The sequence below is a fragment of the Thamnophis sirtalis genome, unplaced genomic scaffold (genome assembly GCF_051295495.1).
Source record: "Thamnophis sirtalis isolate CommonGarterSnake01/CBP01778 unplaced genomic scaffold, rThaSir2_p1.2 scaffold_13, whole genome shotgun sequence".
Taxonomy (NCBI): Eukaryota; Metazoa; Chordata; class Lepidosauria; order Squamata; family Natricidae; genus Thamnophis; species Thamnophis sirtalis.
The window spans coordinates 55814116-55831715 of record NW_028261393.1 but is presented as its reverse complement, the minus strand read 5'-3'; the positions used below and the strand labels follow the sequence as shown (position 1 = coordinate 55831715).

The following is a 17600-nucleotide window of genomic DNA, read 5'->3' as shown; positions in this document are numbered from 1 at the left end:
TGCAGATCGCAGTCAGCTGAAGTGGCCTGCAGTACTGCACCCTAACCACTGCGCCACCTCGGTGCAGCCCACCTCTCCCACAAGGTAGAAATTGCTCCGGGATCAAGGAAAACAACACACACACACACAGACACGGGAGTAGACCGGGCCCTCCTGGCACCCTCACCTGCCACAATGGGCTTCTGGCAGCCTTTGCATTTCGGCGCATCTTCGTTGGTGGTGCACTTGTTACACCACACCTTGTTGTTCTCCTTCAGCATGAAGGGCTCGTTGACCAGGGATGCGGAACACTTGAAGCAACGGAAACAATTGTCGTGCCAGTAGCGGTTCTTGAAGTGCAGCTCCTGCGTGAAGAAGACAGAGCGGTTTTGCAAGGGGTCTTTGTCCCAGGGGCAAAATAAGGGGAGTCTGCTCACCCCAACCTCCTGGGTGCTATCAATCTAGAGAGGAATCGGAGAGCAGGAACAAAGTCTTCTGCACCGACAATGGTCCAAGATTGGATGATGGAGCCATTGCAACTTCTTAATGATACGTTAATCTAATGGTGTCCGAACTTGGGAACTTTAAGACTTGTGGACTTCAATTCCCACGCCCAAATTACCATTATCGGTTCTCCCAGAACCGGTTCCAAACCAGGAACAACCCACCTCTGCTACAGGAGGAGTCGAATCTGTGTCTCCCTTCACTACTCTACCAAACGGGCCCCCACGCTTACAAAGCAGAGCTAAACGCACTGTACAATTGTAAGAATCCGTTCCAACGTGGTTGATTATAATATCAAAAATGGTCCCAACCCAACAAGGCCCATCAACCAACTCAACAGTCACAATCTCTCACTCCACCCAGGACTCCAAAGGACTCCACCCAGTCTGGAGTGAGATGTGAGGGGTTGGCTGTTGTGCTTGGGGGGGGCATTCCAACGTCATCCCTCCTACCTTGGAATCGGCTCCAATGGGCTTCCGGCACTCGGCGCAGGTGTTGGCGCAGAACTTCTCAAAGCACTTGACGCAGCAGTGGCGCCCTTCCTTCTGCACGTACTTCTTCCCATGCAGCGCGGCGCGGCAGTAGTGGCAGTCGAAGCGCTCGGACATGGTGCCCACGGTGTAGCTGCTGGGACCTGCAGGGAGGCAGAAGGCAACATGGCGGAGTTGAGGGCCAAGGGCAGCCTTGAGCACCCCAAGGGGGGGACATTATTCAAGCCAAGACAACGGTTGGCCCCAGTGATGAAATTCGAAATTTTTTTTACTACCGGTTCTGTAGGCGTGGCTGGGTGGGCGTGGTGTGGCTTGGTGGGTGTGGCAGGGGAAGGATACTGCAAAATCCCCATTCTCTCCCCACTCCTGGGGAAGGATACTGCAAAATCCTCATTTCCTCCCCATTCTGGGGAAGGATACTGCAAAATCCCCATTCTCTCCCCACTCCTGGGGAAGGATACTGCAAAATCCCCATTCCCTCCCCACTCCTGGGGAAGGATACTGCAAAATCCCCATTCCCTCCCCACTCCTGGGGAAGGATACTGCAAAATCCCCATTCTCTCCCCACTCCTGGGGAAGGATACTGCAAAATCCCCATTCCCTCCCCACTCCAGGGGAAGGATACTGCAAAATCTCCATTCCCTCCCCACTCCAGGGGAAGGATACTGCAAAATCCCCATTCCCTCCCCACTCCAGGGGAAGGATACTGCAAAATCCCCATTCCCTCCCCACTCCAGGGGAAGGATACTGCAAAATCCCCATTCCCTCCCCACTCCAGGGGAAGGATACTGCAAAATCTCCATTCCCTCCCCACTCCTGGGGAAGGATACTGCAAAATCCCCATTCCCTCCCCACTCCTGGGGAAGGATACTGCAAAATCCCCATTCCCTCCCCACTCCTGGGGAAGGATACTGCAAAATCCCCATTCTCTCCCCACTCCTGGGGAAGGATACTGCAAAATCCCCATTCCCTCCCCACTCCTGGGGAAGGATACTGCAAAATCCCCATTCTCTCCCCATTATGGGGAAGAATACTGCAAAATCCCCATTCCCTCCCCACTCCAGGGGAAGGATACTGCAAAATCCCCATTCCCTTCCCATTCTGGGGAAGGATACTGCAAAATCCCCATTCCCTTCCCATTCTGGGGAAGGATACTGCAAAATCCCCATTCCCTCCCCATTATGGGGAAGGATACTGCAAAATCCCCATTCCCTCCCCATTATGGGGAAGGATACTGCAAAATCCCCATTCCCTCCCCACTCCTGGGGAAGGATACTGCAAAATCCCCATTCTCTCCCCATTCTGGGGAAGGATACTGCAAAATCTCCATTCCCTCCCCATTCTGGGGAAGGATACTGCAAAATCCCCATTCTCTCCCCACTCCTGGGGAAGGATACTGCAAAATCCCCATTCTCTCCCCATTCTGGGGAAGGATACTGCAAAATCCCCATTCCCTCCCCATTCTGGGAAAGGATACTGCAAAATCCCCATTCCCTCCCCATTCTGGGGAAGGATACTGCAAAATCCCCATTCTCTCCCCATTCTGGGAAAGGATACTGCAAAATCCCCATTCCCTCCCCATTCTGGGGAAGGATACTGCAAAATCCCCATTCCCTCCCCACTCCTGGGGAAAGTTACTGCATAATCCTCATTCCCTCCCCACTCCTGGGGCCAGCAAGAGGTGGCATTTGCCAGTTCTCTGAACTACTCAAAATTTCCGCTACCGGTTCTCCAGAACCTGTTGGATTTCACCCCAGGTTGGCCCTGTTCTCATGAAGATAACATATGAGGAACGGTTGCAGGAACTGGGCCTGGCTAGTCTAGTGAAGAGAAAGATTAGGGGAGACATGATAGCAGTCTTCCAATATTTGAGGGGCTGCCACAGAGAGGAGGGAGTCAAGCTATTCTCCAAAGCACCTGAAGGCAGGACAAGAAGCAATGGGTGGAAACTAATCAAGGAGAGAAGCAATTTAGAACTGAGGAGAAATTTCCTGACAGTTAGAACAATTAATCCCACTGATTAACTAATTATTGACAATAATTATTATTTAGTTAGTAATAATTAATAATTTTTATTTAGTTAGTGGGATTAACAATTAATCCCACTAACAACCTGCCTCCAGAAGTTGTGAATGCCCCAACACTGGAAGTCTTTAAGAAGATGTTGGATAGCCATTTGTCTGAAGTGGTGTAGGGTTTCCTGCCAAGGCAGGGGGTTGGACTAGAAGACCTCCAAGGTCCCTTCCAAGTCTGCTATTGTATTGTACTATATTAAGCTTCTCGGAGTGGGACAGGATTAACTCATCATGACAAGATTAACAGTGTGACAGGGATGTAGACACAATGGGGATTCTGTCTACTATATTGCGCCTACTACATTGTGTAATAGACAATGCAATAGACGCTATGGGGATTTGGTCTACATTGTGTCTACTACATTGTGTCTTCTACAACACTACTACAATACTTTATACTATTACTACATTTTAGGATTCACTGGAGGAAACGAGACAAGCATATATTTTCGCATCGTCAGGGAGCGCTAAAAAAACCCGCTCCCATCTCCTTGTCTTCTGCTGATGTTCAACAAAGCCACATCCACAAGTCAACAAAAAACAAGGTTGTTTTCATCCAATTATTTCTGACTACTGGAACAGAGCAAAGGTGGCTTCCCTCAACCCACCCACATCCGGGGAAAAAGGAGGCGGGACCCAACTGCTGTTAGCCACATCCTTCCTCTCTGGTTCATAAGGACCGGAAACTTGATAAAGCTGCTGCTATCCTAGATAGATTTCAAGAAAGGGGATGTAGCAGAATAAAAAAAACTGACAGATTAAAAAAAAAAAGTCCTCGGGCATCTTGTGTTATTGGCGAGAAGAGAGTTGGGCTGAGCAATTTCCCGTGGTCTTCCGTGAGAGCCATAAGCACGCGGAAAGAATATAGGGGGGAAGAAGATGGGAAGTTGCAGCTTCAGGGTTGAGGAAGTTCATGGAATGTTCCCCAAAACTCAACAGGATCAGAAAAGTTGTGGGGGGGTGTCTCCGAATTTAAGAGCGTAGTTGCAAAGATCCTGTAGATGTTCTTCTCGTTGAAGTGTCAGGCCTGCAGCCATCTTTCCTTCTGGATCTTGGGCCTGCCACACTTTCTATTATCCTACTATGCATTTTCTTTTATTACATTTTCCTTTTCCTTTATACAATCACTTAAATACTGTGCAGTTAAAAAAAAGAAGCAATAAACAACTCATAACACTTCTATCCTACATACACCCTTCCTTCTACCCCTCCAACTTTCATTTCCCCCTTCCAACAATCCCCTCTTCTACTTCCCCTCCCCCTCAGCCATTCCTTTCTCCCCTTCCCACCATCTCACCCTCCTTACATTCCCTTCTCACTCCCTCTTAATTCCCCCCTCTTCTTTCCCTCTACACCTCGCTTCGGTGTATTTCTAGTATTCATTGGTCTATTTGTTTTATACTAAAACAAAAGAAAAATAAAAGGAAAAGAACGAAGAAAAGAAAAAAAGGGGAAAAAAAGCAACAGTATCCAAGTGCATTCATTGTTCTGAAAATTGAGTCTATATTTCCACCCTCCCCCCCCACCCACCCCCTGAACCCCCCTCCCAGACCCCCTTCCGACTTCCCAGGTCCCATTCCCGGCATCGTTCTTTATCAAGCAAAGTCTGGAGTATATTGAAACCAAATAGATTAGAAGTTATAAAATAATAATAAAAAAAAATAAAAAAAAATAAAGAACAAAAAAGAAAAGAATAATAAAAAGAAAAAAGAAAAAAAATGCATTTTCTATGGTGGGGAAATGGGAGGGAGGATTGGACGGAGTTAGATAATATGTAGCCATAACAACATTCTTTCTAGAAAGCCAAGGTCATCCTTTGTCTCTGCACCTGACCAGAACTGGATGGGTGGAACTGCCAGCATGGCAGTGGGAGATTGGACCTGTGGGTGTGGGGGACAAGACCTTGGACTTTCAACTAAGCGGGGAAAACCGGGAAGCTTTCAGATTCGGGTTTTCCCAGATGTGCCAACGTGGCTCTCTTGATAAATTGGAACGTTGAGGAATCCTTTGCCTCGGACTCTGATTAAATTTCGGATGCTATTTGGAACCCTGACATCAATCTGACCAAGGTGCGAACAGTTTCTTGATGCCAAGAAATGGTTTATGACCGCAGCATCTGGCTGGAGGTCAGGTTCTAGGAGGACCAAGTCCTCCCTTCTCTTCCTCTGGCCCAAGCTTCCAACCACGTTAACCTTGAACTGCCTCTTCCTGTCAATTCAGGCGTCCATCCATCATCAACATCACCTCTTTGGTGAAATAAGGAACCCCCGGAAATGCACGGACCTTTGTGGCTCCTTCTCTCCCAAGTCAGTGGTGGGTTCCGGATCCCGATACAACTGGTATGGTTCAACGGGGCCTGGCGGCAACCACATGAATACACGTAGCGCGCACATGCTTCCTTATCTGCAACGCTTCAGCTGCTCGGCGGAGCATCGCGCAGGCGCCGTACGCTGCGCGCACATGCACAGGTGACCTGTTTCCTCCTAATACAAGTAAGGAGCTCAGGCGGGCGGGTGGGCCCTCTGGAGCACCATACCGGAACGGTACCCGGTGCTCCTAGCAGGAAGCATTACGCCCGTACTGGTGCGTACCGCCTGTAACCCACCATTGGGTTGGACCTGGGTACTTGAGAGACCGCCTGCTGCCAATTACCTCCCAAAGACCCGTCAGATCTCACAGGGTCGGCCTCCTCCGGGTTCTGTCCACCAGCCAATGCCATCTGGTTACTACCCGGGGGAGGGCCTTCTCTGTGGCAGCTCCGGCCCTTTGGAATGAACTCCCCGCGGAGATTCGGACCCTCACCTCTCTCCAGGCCTTCCGGAAAGCCGTCAAAACCTGGCTGTGCCGGCAGGCCTGGGGTTGATGAGTTCCCCTCCCCTCTCGACTGGTATGGTTGTATGACTCTTGTGTATTTTAATTACGTGTATTGTGTTTGTATCCCCTTTCGCCCCTGAGTTGTTCGACGCCCTGAGTCCCTCCTGGAGAAGGGCGGCATACAAATAAACTAAATACAATACAATACAATACCACTGTCCTAAGCACTCTCCCAGAGTCGATCTTTGGGACCCATGTATGCCTTTTCCTAAAGCAGGACTAGATCTAGAACCCCAGACTGGGCTCCCAGTTGAACAACCACCGTCCCTCTGACCATTGACGGGATGGTCGTGGGATCGCTCCGGAACACACCAGCAACGCCCAGCAAGAGCAGGGAAGGGGAAGAAAAGCAAAGCAAGAACTCTTTAGCCAAGGGTGTTAATTGCCAACTCATTCTTCCCCTCCCGCCGTCTAAAAATAGGCCAATTACTCCACTGTTTCCTTGACTCCTCTGGCCTTCCACCGCGTTGCTGCTCGCAATTTGACCTGGCTAAATAAAGGGTGTTGTATCATAGCAACGGTATGCAGGCGCATTCTCTTCGCCACAGGCGGGAAGGGAAGGACTGATAAGGGGGAACACACACACACACACACGGTAGGATGTGTGTTCCGGAGATTTTGCAGTGTCCTCTCCACCAAAGAATTCCTTCCAGGCACCAGCACTGGGGGGGGTGAAGACACCCCCTGGGGCGAGATGGTCTTCTTTGTGGTCCTCCAACATGAAGGAGGAGGACTGAATGGGAGAGTGTGTGTTTGTGTGGGTTTAAAGCTGGAAAGCAACTGGAACCGTTACACAAAGTTCAGCGGTGGTTTTGCGAACTGTGGTGGATTGAGTCGGCCGCAACAGGGTGGGGTTTGCCGTGTGGGTTAAAGCCTGGTGGGACATCTCAGCCTGTGATGGGGAACCTTTTGGAGGCCGAGGGCCCGAACTGCAACCCCGAATCCACTTATTTATCGCAAAGTGCCAACACGGCCAACTAATCTGAATAATGAGGTTTTACTATCTAAAATAAGGATTAAGCAAGGCAGAGTTCAGCTAATGGTTCTAAGAAAAAGGTGATAAATGCCCTTTTCTGCCCCTTCACTTTTTCCCCTTTTGAAATATGTTTAGCAACAATAAAAAGAAAAACTTTTGTATAATCATTTGTCTCTTCCCCACTCTCTCTTCCCCTCCCTCTCTCTTCTCCCTCTCTTCCCCTCCCTCTCTCTTTCCCTCTCTCCCTCCCTCTCTTCCCCTCCCTCTCTCTTTCCCTCTCTCCCTCCCTTTCTTCCCTTCCCTCTCTCCCTCTGTCTCTTCCCTTCCCTCTCTCTCTCTTCTCCCTCTCTCTTCCCTCTCTCTCCTCCTTCTCTCTCTTCCCCTCCCTCTCTCTTCTCCTTCTCTCTCTTCCCCTCCCTCTCTCTTTCCCTCTCTCCCTCCCTCTCTTCCCTTCCCTCTCTCCCTCCCTCTCTTCCCTTCCCTCTCTCTCTCTTCTCACTCTCTCTTTCCCTCCCTCCCTCTCTCTCCCTCTCTCTCTCTCTTCCCCCCCTGTGGGAGAAACATGTTGGAGCTGGGCTGGGGCGACAGGAGAGATGCCCACAGAGAGGGCTGAGTGCCACCACTGATCTAAGCCAAATGGAAAAAGACCACCAAGCAGGCCATCCACCCTCCTATGAAGACTTTTCTCCTGGGAATTGAGCCTTTTACGAGGTTTCCAAGGAAGATGTCTCTGGAATGGCTGTTTTTTTTTTATGGTGCCCGCTGAGATTACGCGTTTTCCTTCTCTAGTGTTTTAGATGTGTTTCTAAGCCACGGGCTAAAAAAAAAAAAGAAGACCATCTTAGCCATGCATCTATAAGTTTGGAAGGGCATAAGATGCGCGGCTGAGATATTTGGGGAGAAAAACTGCAAAGCTGTACAGAGACCCACATTTGATTTACAGTCTTTCTTTGGTCTCTCTTGAGGCATTGCTGAGAAAAAGAGAAAGCACTTTCCCAGAGGAAAGAGAAAGGAGGAAGGAAGGAAGGAAGGAAGGAAGGAAGGAAGGAAGGAAGGAAGGAAGGAAGGAAGGGGAGGAGGAGGAGGAGGAGGAGGAGGAGGAGAAAGAAAGGAAGAATGGGCAGGAGAAGGAAGGAAGGATGGGAAGGAGGAGAAGGAAAGAAGGACGGGCAGGAGGAGGAGAAGGAAGGAAGGAAGGAAGGAAGGAAGGAAGGAAGGAAGGAAGGAAGGAAGGCAAGAAGGACGGGCAGGAGGAGAAAGAAGGAAGGAAGGAAGGAAGGGCAGGAGTAGAAAGAAGGAAGGGGAGGAGGAGAAGGAAGGAAGAGAAGGAAGGGAGGAGGAGGAGGAGAAAGAAAGGAAGAATGGGCAGGAGAAGGAAGGAAGGATGGGAAGGAGGAGGAGAAGGAAGGAAGGAAGGACGGGCAGGAGGAGAAAGAAGGAAGGGGAGAAGGAGAAGGAAGGAAAGAAGAGGTGGGAGGAAGGAAGAAAGGAAGAGAAGAAAGGAAGGAAGGAAAGAAGAGGAGAAGGAAGGAAGGAAGGACAGGAGTAGAAAGAAGGAAGGAGAGGAGGAGAAGGAAGGAAGGAAGAGAAGGAAGGGAGGAGGAGGGGAAGGAAAGAAGGAGGGAAAGAAGAGGAGGAGGGAGGGAGGAAGAAAGGAAGAGGAGAAGGAAGGAAAGAAAGAAGAGGAAAAGAAAGAGAAGGATGGAAGGAAGGAAGGAAGGAGTGTATGACAACCTCCAAGAACAAAATATATTCTTTTCTGAACATCTAAAAATCCAGTATTAATCCAGATGAGTAGAAGATGAAGCAGATGCTCACTAAACACATCCCAGGGAGCAAAAAAAAACCCAACAACCAACTATCCACTATTATTCACTATTAATGTTCCTGCTAAGACAAGTTTCTAGCCCACAGATTGAGACGTTTGGTTTGGGGGTGATTATTAAGGGGGAAGGTGGGTGGCCCTGCAGAAGAGTTAAGATCCAGGAAAGCCAGCAGGATTGATCCACACTGGGAGCAATGAATGAAGAGACGCCAATCCTTGGGGCTAGGGGAAGAATCCAGAATCCCCTTGACAAATCAAGGAGGAACCAAGTGAAATCAAACCAAGGTTTATGACCGTCACAGACCAGCCTAAACTGGGGCAGGGACACCACAGCAGTTAAAGGCAGGAAGAGAACCACAAAAACGCACACAAGGATATCAACATGCTTTGGAAGACCTGGACAATAAGTGGGTCAAATCAGACCGACCCCAAAACCGTCCCACTGCCAGCTGTGAAATGCTTTGGGATAGGACAGTTCGCCCTGCCTCCATGCTCCGAGTTGGCTGGTGGTTCGAATCTTGGCCATTCAGGTGTAGTATTTTACCTGCAACCCCGTTCGAAAATCCAAGATGCAACATTGTGCAGAAGGCATCAAACTCCCGACGGTGCCATTTTAATTCCCCCTAACCACCCACCGCCGAAGACCTTTCCTCTTACAAGGCAGGAGGGAAGGAAGTCCTTCCATGCCATCTGGCATAGAAAGGAGTACCTGTTTGTAGCCAGGAAGCAATTAACCAATGTGTAAACGTTCCCCTTGCTAGTCGTTCCCGACTCTAGGGGGCGCTGCTCATCTCCGTTTCAAAGCCGAGGAGCCAGCGCTGTCCGAAGACGCCTCCGTGGTCATGTGGCCGGCATGACTCAACGCCGAAGGCGCACGGAACGCTGTTCCCTTCCCACCAAAGGTGGCTCCTGTTTTTCTACTTGCATTTTTTAACCTGCTTTCCAACTGCTAAGTTGGCAGAAGCTGGGACAAGTCACGGGAGCTCCCTCCGTGTCGCGGCGCTAGGGATTCGAACCGCCGAACTACCGACCTTTCTGATCGACAAGCTCAACATCTTAGCCACTGAGGCACCGCGTCCCTATAAGCAACCTGTAAATGAATCCTGAAGAAGAGACTGGAGGAATTTTTCCACGCCCTCCAACCACAGCTAAGGAATTGGCTTTTATCTGCCTTGGTCTCTGAGTCTCAGTTGAACCTAAGCTGTAAGACAGGTAGAATAAAAGGGCTGCTGGAAACCTCGGAGGACCAAGCCAGCCTTAGGGCCCATCCGTCTGACTGACGGGATCTCTCTTAGCTGGGTGTCCCCGGTTAAGACGGGACATCTCCAAGGGTCAGGGATTGAATTTCATCCGAGCAACGCTGAAAAAGTTTGAAGCCGCTTCCGTTTTTGTCCAAAATCCCTCCGTCGAGCTCGTTTTTCTTTTTTAAAAGCTTTAGAAGTATTTTAGTTTTTTTGCACACCCAAAAAAAAAAACCCCTATCCCAATGCTAAGGATAACCACACACCTGCATTCACTCCCCCCACAAAAAAATCGGTGCAGAGTTCTTTAAGGGCTTCCAGCAACTTTGGGAAAAACACCTCCTGAATCCATGATTTAATCGAGGGCCAGGAAGGAAAGGAAACCCCCCACCCACCCACCCACCCTCTTGTCTCTGGCCACTGAAGCAATTGTGTCCCGCAGGGGACTTCAGCAGCTGTGGCTGCATTGTCTGCCCCCGCCTTGCCCCCTTACCCGAGTGCCGGTGGTAAGCCATGCTGGTGGAAGTGGGAATCGACCGGCGGCCGGGCTGAATCAAGAGAAGGGAGCTGTTGAGAGACCTCCCACTTAGATCACCGGGATATACTTAAGGGAGGCTATTAATACGGGGGGCCTGGGCTTCCCACACATGTCCACACCCCTCGGCCCGGCCTGTGGACTTCATCCCACTCAAAACATCTTACCATTTTAGGAGATCTCGAGGGAGAAGAATAGAGCCGACGGAACGAAGCGCCCGTAACATATAAATACCTGCCGACTTCAGGCTCCAAAACTCTCGAATGCCTGAAGGAACCTGAGACTTGGGAATCGGCTGCAAAGGCCGCCCCGGGCTCAGCATCTTGAAGAGGGATGGCTGTGCCACAGAATAGAAGATTAGTGACGGGGCCCTGGCAGGGCGCTGGGACACTGGCCCTGCGGCTGGGCAAGGGCGTGCCGGGTGGGGACCAGGAGGGAAGGAAGGGGGGCTTCTCAGAACACGGGCTCGAGGCCCAAAGAGACTCTCCCCACCACCACCACGAAGATCCACATTGAGACGGTTAAACTTACTTGGAGACTTTGGGCTCTGTTTTCTTTTAGTTTGCTCTCTAAATGTCAATGGGATGAATTCACCCAGGGGTTCTGGGGCAGCCCAGTGAGAAAAAGGGTCATGATTCTGATCAATGAGACACAGAGATAACAGATAGGGAGATAGAGAGATAGAAGATGATGGATGAGAGAGAAAAAGAGATGATAGATAGATAGATAGATAGATAGATAGATAGATAGATAGATAGATGATAGATAGATAGATAGATAGATAGATAGATAGATAGATAGAGATAGATAGATAGATAGATAGATAGATAGATAGATAGATAGATAGATAGATAGATGAGAGAGAGAGATTAGAGAGAGGGAGAGGGAGAGAGAGAGAGAGAGAATGGTGATAGATAATGACAGAGACAGACACAGATGATGATAGATATTGATGATAGAGATAGATGATAGAGACAGAGACAGAAGATTGGTGATAAATAGATAATGATGATAGAGATAGGTAGATAGAGACAGACAGATAATGATACATAATGATGATAGAGATAGATAGATAGATAGATAGATAGATAGATAGATAGATAGATAGATAGATAGATAGAGATTAGAGAGAGAGAGAGGGAGAGACTAGTGATAAATAATGATGACAGACAGACACAGATAATAGTGATAGATATTGATGATAGAGATAGTTAGATGATAGATGATAGAGAGACAGACAGACAGAGAGAATGGTGATAAATAGATAATGATGATAGAGAAAGGTAGGCAGACAGAGACAGACAGATAATGATGATAGAGATGATAGATAGATAGATAGATAGATAGATAGATAGATAGATAGATAGATAGATAGATGATAGATAGATAGATAGATAGATAGATAGATAGATAGATAGATAGATAGATAGATAGACAGACAGACAGACAGACAGACAGACAGACAGGCAGACAGGCAGGCCTAGATACATATCACAAGATTAACTAGCAACAAGGTAGAATACAAACTAAACATTCATTTCCCATAAACTCAAGGTGATAACATCTGAAGACATTTGGCCCCCAACTGCTCAGCCCAGGCCTTAAAGTTCATCTCCTGTTAGTCATCACCGAGATGACAGCCCTCCTCGAAATCTGCTGTGACATCTGAAATTGCCTCTGACAAACACGGGCTTCCAATTGGCCTCTGACCAAGAGGGCTTCAAGAGGGTCTCTCAACTCATCCAGGCCCTTCTCCTGTTCCCTGATGTTTTTTTCCCCCCTCTTTGCCCAGAGTGGAAGGGATGCCCACATGAACCCATGCTGTGGGGGTCAAAGGAGGTCTGCAACATGACACATCGAAAGCAGGAGGAGCTTCAAAGCCGCCTCTAGACTTTTGGGGTCGTTCCTTGCAAACTTCTAGTCTTTGCAAACTCTTCCTAGGGTGAATTCTGGATAACTCCTCCAAACTGTCATATTTTGCATTGCTTCTTCCCAGAATAACAGAGTTGGAAGGGACCTTGGAGGTCTTCTAATCCAACCCCCTGTTCAAGAAGGAGACCCTATACCATTCCATACAAATGGCCATCCAATTTTTTTTTGAAAGCCTCCAGTGATGGAGCACCGACAACTTCTGAAGGCAACTTCGGTCCCACTGATTAATAGTTGTCACTGTCAGGAAATTCCTCCTTAGGTCTAAGTTGCGTCTCTCTTCGACAAACCTCCATCCATTGCTTCTTGCCCTGCCCTAACCAGAATTACAAGACTTGGAAAGGGGCCTTGGAGGTCTTCTAGTCCGACCCCTTTGCTCAGGCAGGGAAATCTAGATCATTTCAGACCAATGGCTGTCCATCAATCTCTTCTTTAGAAACCTCCAGTGATTGGGGCACCCACAACTTTTCTGGTAAGCCGCCCGGAGTCCTTCGGGATTGGGCAGCCTATCAATTTAATCAATCCAATCCAATCCAACTTCTGAAGACAACTTCTGATTGACGGTCAGGAAAGTTCTCTTGAGTTCCAGTTTGCTCCTTTCCTTGGTTAGTTTCCATCCATTGCTTTTTGTCTCGCCTTCTGGTGCTTTGGAGAATAGGTTGACGCACACACACACACCCGCCCCCTCCACATCTTTGCAGGAGCCCCTCAAATATTGGAATACTGCTATCATGTCACCCCTAGTCTTCTGTTCATTAGACAAGTCCCTCACACCTCAAGGTCACGGCCTGGCCTGCCTGCGGGTTAGGTCTATGGGGTCTCACACACACACACACACACACACACACAGGTTTTTCCTACCCAGTGTCTTCTCTAACCCCTCTTGCTCTAAAAGGGAAAGGATGAGTAGGACAAGATCTTCTCACATTTCCCCATCACTTGGCATCGGAGAATGAAAACAGTTCCAGCATGGATGAATCATTAGTCACTCTCACCAAATGGAGAAAACTCTCTGCAGGGTTAAAGAGAGAACGGAAAGGGCATCGCCTCTCCATTTTGGAGTAACGTTTCACGTTGGGACAATCCTACCAGGGCCTCCGTTGACTGTTCCAAAGCCAGTAAGGAAATGGGTGCCATTATGGTTTTCTTTGGAAAGAAAGGCTGAGCCAAAGACATTGGGGCTGAATGGAAGAGGAAACACACACACAGACACACTCCCAAGAGAAATGGGGATGAAATCCAAAAGAGAAGATGGCTCCTGGGGGTAACAAGCATGAAGACGAAGAGAAGAAGAGGCAGAGTAAAAACACTGGAGCGTTTCTTTACACAGGGGTCGCTCCATCTAGCTCCTTCCTTCTCAACGGTTCACTTTTCTAGCTTTGGAAAACGTCCCGGGTTTGACCCAGATTAGCACTGGGAAGGGAAGGAGAGAGACAGAGACAGAGGGAGGGAGGAAAAGAGAGAAAGAGATACACACAGAGAGAAAGACACAGAGAGAGAAAGATTGAGAAAGAGACAGAGAAAGAGAGACAGAGAGAGAGAGAGAAAGGGAGGGAGGGAGGAAAAGAGAGAAAGAGATACACACAGAAAGACACAGAGAGAGAAAGATTGAGAAAGAGAGAGAGAGAGAGAAAAGGGGAGGAAGGAAAAGAGAGAAAGAGATACACACAGAGAAAGATTGAGAGAGAAAGAGAGGGGGGAGGAAAAGAGAGAAAGAGATACAAACAGAGAGAAAGAGTGAGAGAGAGAAAGATTGAGAAAGAGAGAGAGAAAAGGAGGGAGGGAGGAAAAGAGAGAAAGAGATACAAACAGAGAAAGACAGAGAGAGAGAAAAATTGAGAAAGAGACAGAGAGAGAGATTGAGAGAAAGAGACACAGAGAGCGAAAGATTGAGAGAGAAAGAGACGGGGGAGGAAAAGAGAGAAAGAGATACAGAGAGAAAGACACAGAGAGAGAAAGATTGAGAAAGAGAGACAGAGAGAGACAGAGAGAGACAGAGAGAGAGAGAGAAAGGGAGGGTGGGAGGAAAAGAGAGAAAGAGATACACACAGAGAGAAAGACAGCGAGAGAGAAAGATTGAGAAAGAGACAGAGAGAGAGAGATTGAGAGAAAGAGACACAGAGAGAAAGACAGAGAGAGAGAAAGATTGAGAAAGAGACAGAGAGAGATTGAGCGAAAGAGACACAGAGAATGAAAGATTGAGAAAGAGAGAGGGAGGGAGGAAAAGAGAGAAAGAGATACACACAGAGAGAAAGACACAGAGAGAGAAAGATTGAGAAAGAGAGACAGAGAGAGACAGAGAGAGACAGAGAGAGAGAGAGAAAGGGAGGGTGGGAGGAAAAGAGAGAAAGAGATACACACAGAGAGAAAGACAGCGAGAGAGAAAGATTGAGAAAGAGACAGAGAGAGAGAGATTGAGAGAAAGAGACACAGAGAGAAAGACAGAGAGAGAGAAAGATTGAGAAAGAGACAGAGAGAGATTGAGCGAAAGAGACACAGAGAATGAAAGATTGAGAAAGAGAGAGGGAGGGAGGAAAAGAGAGAAAGAGATACACACAGAGAGAAAGACACAGAGAGAGAAAGATTGAGAAAGAGACAGAGAAAGAGAGACAGAAAGAGAGAGAGAAAGGAAGGGAGGGAGGAAAAGAGAGAAAGATACACACAGAAAGAAAGACAGAGGGGGGGGAAGGAGGGAGAGAGGAGATCAAAAGCTCTGCAGTGCCAAGATGCCAGGCAAGAGCGCTGATTGATGGCGCCCTGTCTTCTCTCTGCCAGGGAGCTCTTAGCAACCCCGCAGTGACGTTTCATTGCAACAACAGGTGAGGCTTTCGCAGAGGAGAACAGCAAATACTTATGGAGCAGGAGAGCGAGTAAAACCCAAGTGTGAAACAAAACAAACCGGGATGGATAAGAGAGCTCAACAAATGCCAGCTGGAAACAAAGAGCTTGGTTTTTTTTTCCCCTCCGTTCTTCTTAAATCCTTCCATCAGATCTGAACTTCCCAGAATGGCCTCCTGGGAGAGATCCTGCCCTCTTGGCCTCAGCTGCCCCACACCGGTTTCTTGGCAAGATGCCTTCCGTGGAAGAAGACCCAAATCAAAGAAGAGGATTCGTGAGACGATCCTCAAATGAATGGGATCACCTGATCCAGATCCGGTCTGAGAGCTCTTCGGGGCTGCTCCATAAATGGTGAATGGTCTTCTCCAAGATAATGTTGTCTTGGCACCCAATGCCATCCAATTAAAAAAAAACCAACCCATTAACCAAAACCAACCTGAGGTGGCGCAGTGGTTAGGGTGCAGTACTGCAGGCCACTTCAGCTGACTGCTATCTGCAGTTCGGCGGTTCAAATCTCACCGGCTCAAGGTTGACTCAGCCTTCCATCCTTCCGTGAAATGAGGACCCAGACTGTGGGGGCGATATGCTGACTCTGTAAACCGCTTAGAGAGGGCTGAAAGCCCTATGAAGCGGTATATAAGTCTAACTGCTATTGCTATTGCTATTGCTATTAAACAATGACCAATTGGGACAACGAGCATTGAAAAGTTGCAACGGTGAAAGTGTTGAAAATAGGTCTTTGTGGGACACACCTGTGGGACGTCTTGTAGATACAAATACACTCATGATTGTGATACAGAAAATAGACACCCAAGTGGGTTTTTGTCCTTGGGAGCAAAAAAATAATAATAATCAACAACCGGGCTTAAAAATAATAGGGAGAGCAATTGTTTCTGCTTGAAAGGCTGGGAGGACTGTCCAGCCAAAAGGGCTTTCATACATCTGGGGAGATCAATTTACAGCATTCTGGAATTTCTCAGAGGGTGAGTTGGTCAGCTGTTCGCTTTGGGGAAAGTTGAAGCCAACTGTATGGAAGTTTTTTAAAAGCAATAGTTAGACTTATATACCGCTTCCTAGGGCTTTCAGCCCTCTCTAAGCGGTTTACAGAGTCAGCATATCGCCCCCAACAATCCGGGTCCTCATTTTACCCACCTCGGAAGGATGGAAGGCTGAGTCAACCTTGAGCCTGGTGGGATTTGAACAGCTGAACTGCTGAACTGCAGTCAGCTGAAGTAGCCTGCAATGCTGCATTTAACCACTGTGCCACCTTGGCCCAAGAACCACCACCTGTATTGCCATGGCTGGACTAGGCATCCATGTTCAAGTCCATTTCCAGCCTTGGGTGACTGTCTCAACTCAACCTACTTCACCGCATTGTTAGGAAAATCAATGATCAATCAATCAGAATAGAGCTGGGAGGAACCTTGGAGGTCTTCTAGTCCAGTGTTTCTCAACCTTGGCAACTTGAAGATGTCCGGACTTCAACTCCCAGAATTCCCCAGCCAGCGAATGCTGGCTGGGGAATTCTGGGAGTTGAAGTCCGGACATCTTCAAGTTGCCAAGGTTGAGAAACACTGTTCTAGTCCAACCCCCTGCTCAAGCAGGAGACCCCATTTCAGTCCAGACAAATGCCTATCCAGCCTCTTCTTAAAAACCTAAAGTGATGAGTGGCCCACAACTTCTGGAGGCAACTTCTTTTTTTTAATTGTCCCCACTGTCAGGAAGTTTCTGCTTAATTCCAAATTGCTTCTCTCCTTCATTAGTTTCCGTTCATTGTTTCCTGTCCTGCCTTCAGGTGCTTTGGAAAATAAGTTGAGCCCCTCCTCTTGGGGGGCAGCCCCTCAAATACTGGAATGCTGCTTTCGTCCCCCCCCAATCATCCTTCTTTTCTCTAGATTAGCCCAACCCAACCGTTCTTCATAAGTTTTAGTCTCCAGACCTTTAATCATCTTAGCTGCTCTTCTCTTCACTTTTCCCAAAGTCTCAACAACTCTCAACAAAGTCTCAACTGGGGGGGAGGAAGTGTTGTATGGGCTGTTGGAGAAAAGGAGCGATAGAGATCTGGATCGGAGGGGTGGGGGGGTGGCAGTGATGGGACCGTCCCAACCAGCGTCCCTCTCCATCTGTCGTTCCTCTACAAGAAGAACAAAGCTCCGTGGAGTGGAATCTATTGGGAAGGATTATCTGCAAAGGTTATCCTGCAAAGACTCCGGATGAAGCCTGCTATCTTTGGCACAGAGACAGGCCAAGTGGCGTCCTAAAATTAGTCTTCGGACCTTGGTCCGTCGCCCAAACTGTACCCCCCTCCGAGAGAACATGCCAAACACAAAACA

General features: G+C 48.4%; 1 protein-coding gene across 2 annotated transcripts in view; it reads right to left on the bottom strand.

Annotated features, from left to right (window-relative positions):
- Positions 1-17600, bottom strand: part of FHL1 (four and a half LIM domains 1) — a 35698-nt gene that overhangs the window by 6107 nt on the left and 11991 nt on the right. The window contains exons 1-3 of one of the 2 annotated variants that reach the window (XM_087728328.1): positions 10459-10588; positions 936-1117; positions 167-344 (exon numbers count right to left, since the gene is read on the bottom strand). In XM_087728328.1, the coding sequence (XP_087584454.1) occupies positions 167-344; positions 936-1117; positions 10459-10480 (382 nt within the window). In that variant the 5' untranslated portion in view covers positions 10481-10588. Of the gene's footprint in view, positions 1-166; positions 345-935; positions 1118-10458; positions 10589-17600 lie in introns of those variants that run through there. The other variant, XM_087728329.1, reaches the window with a different exon arrangement.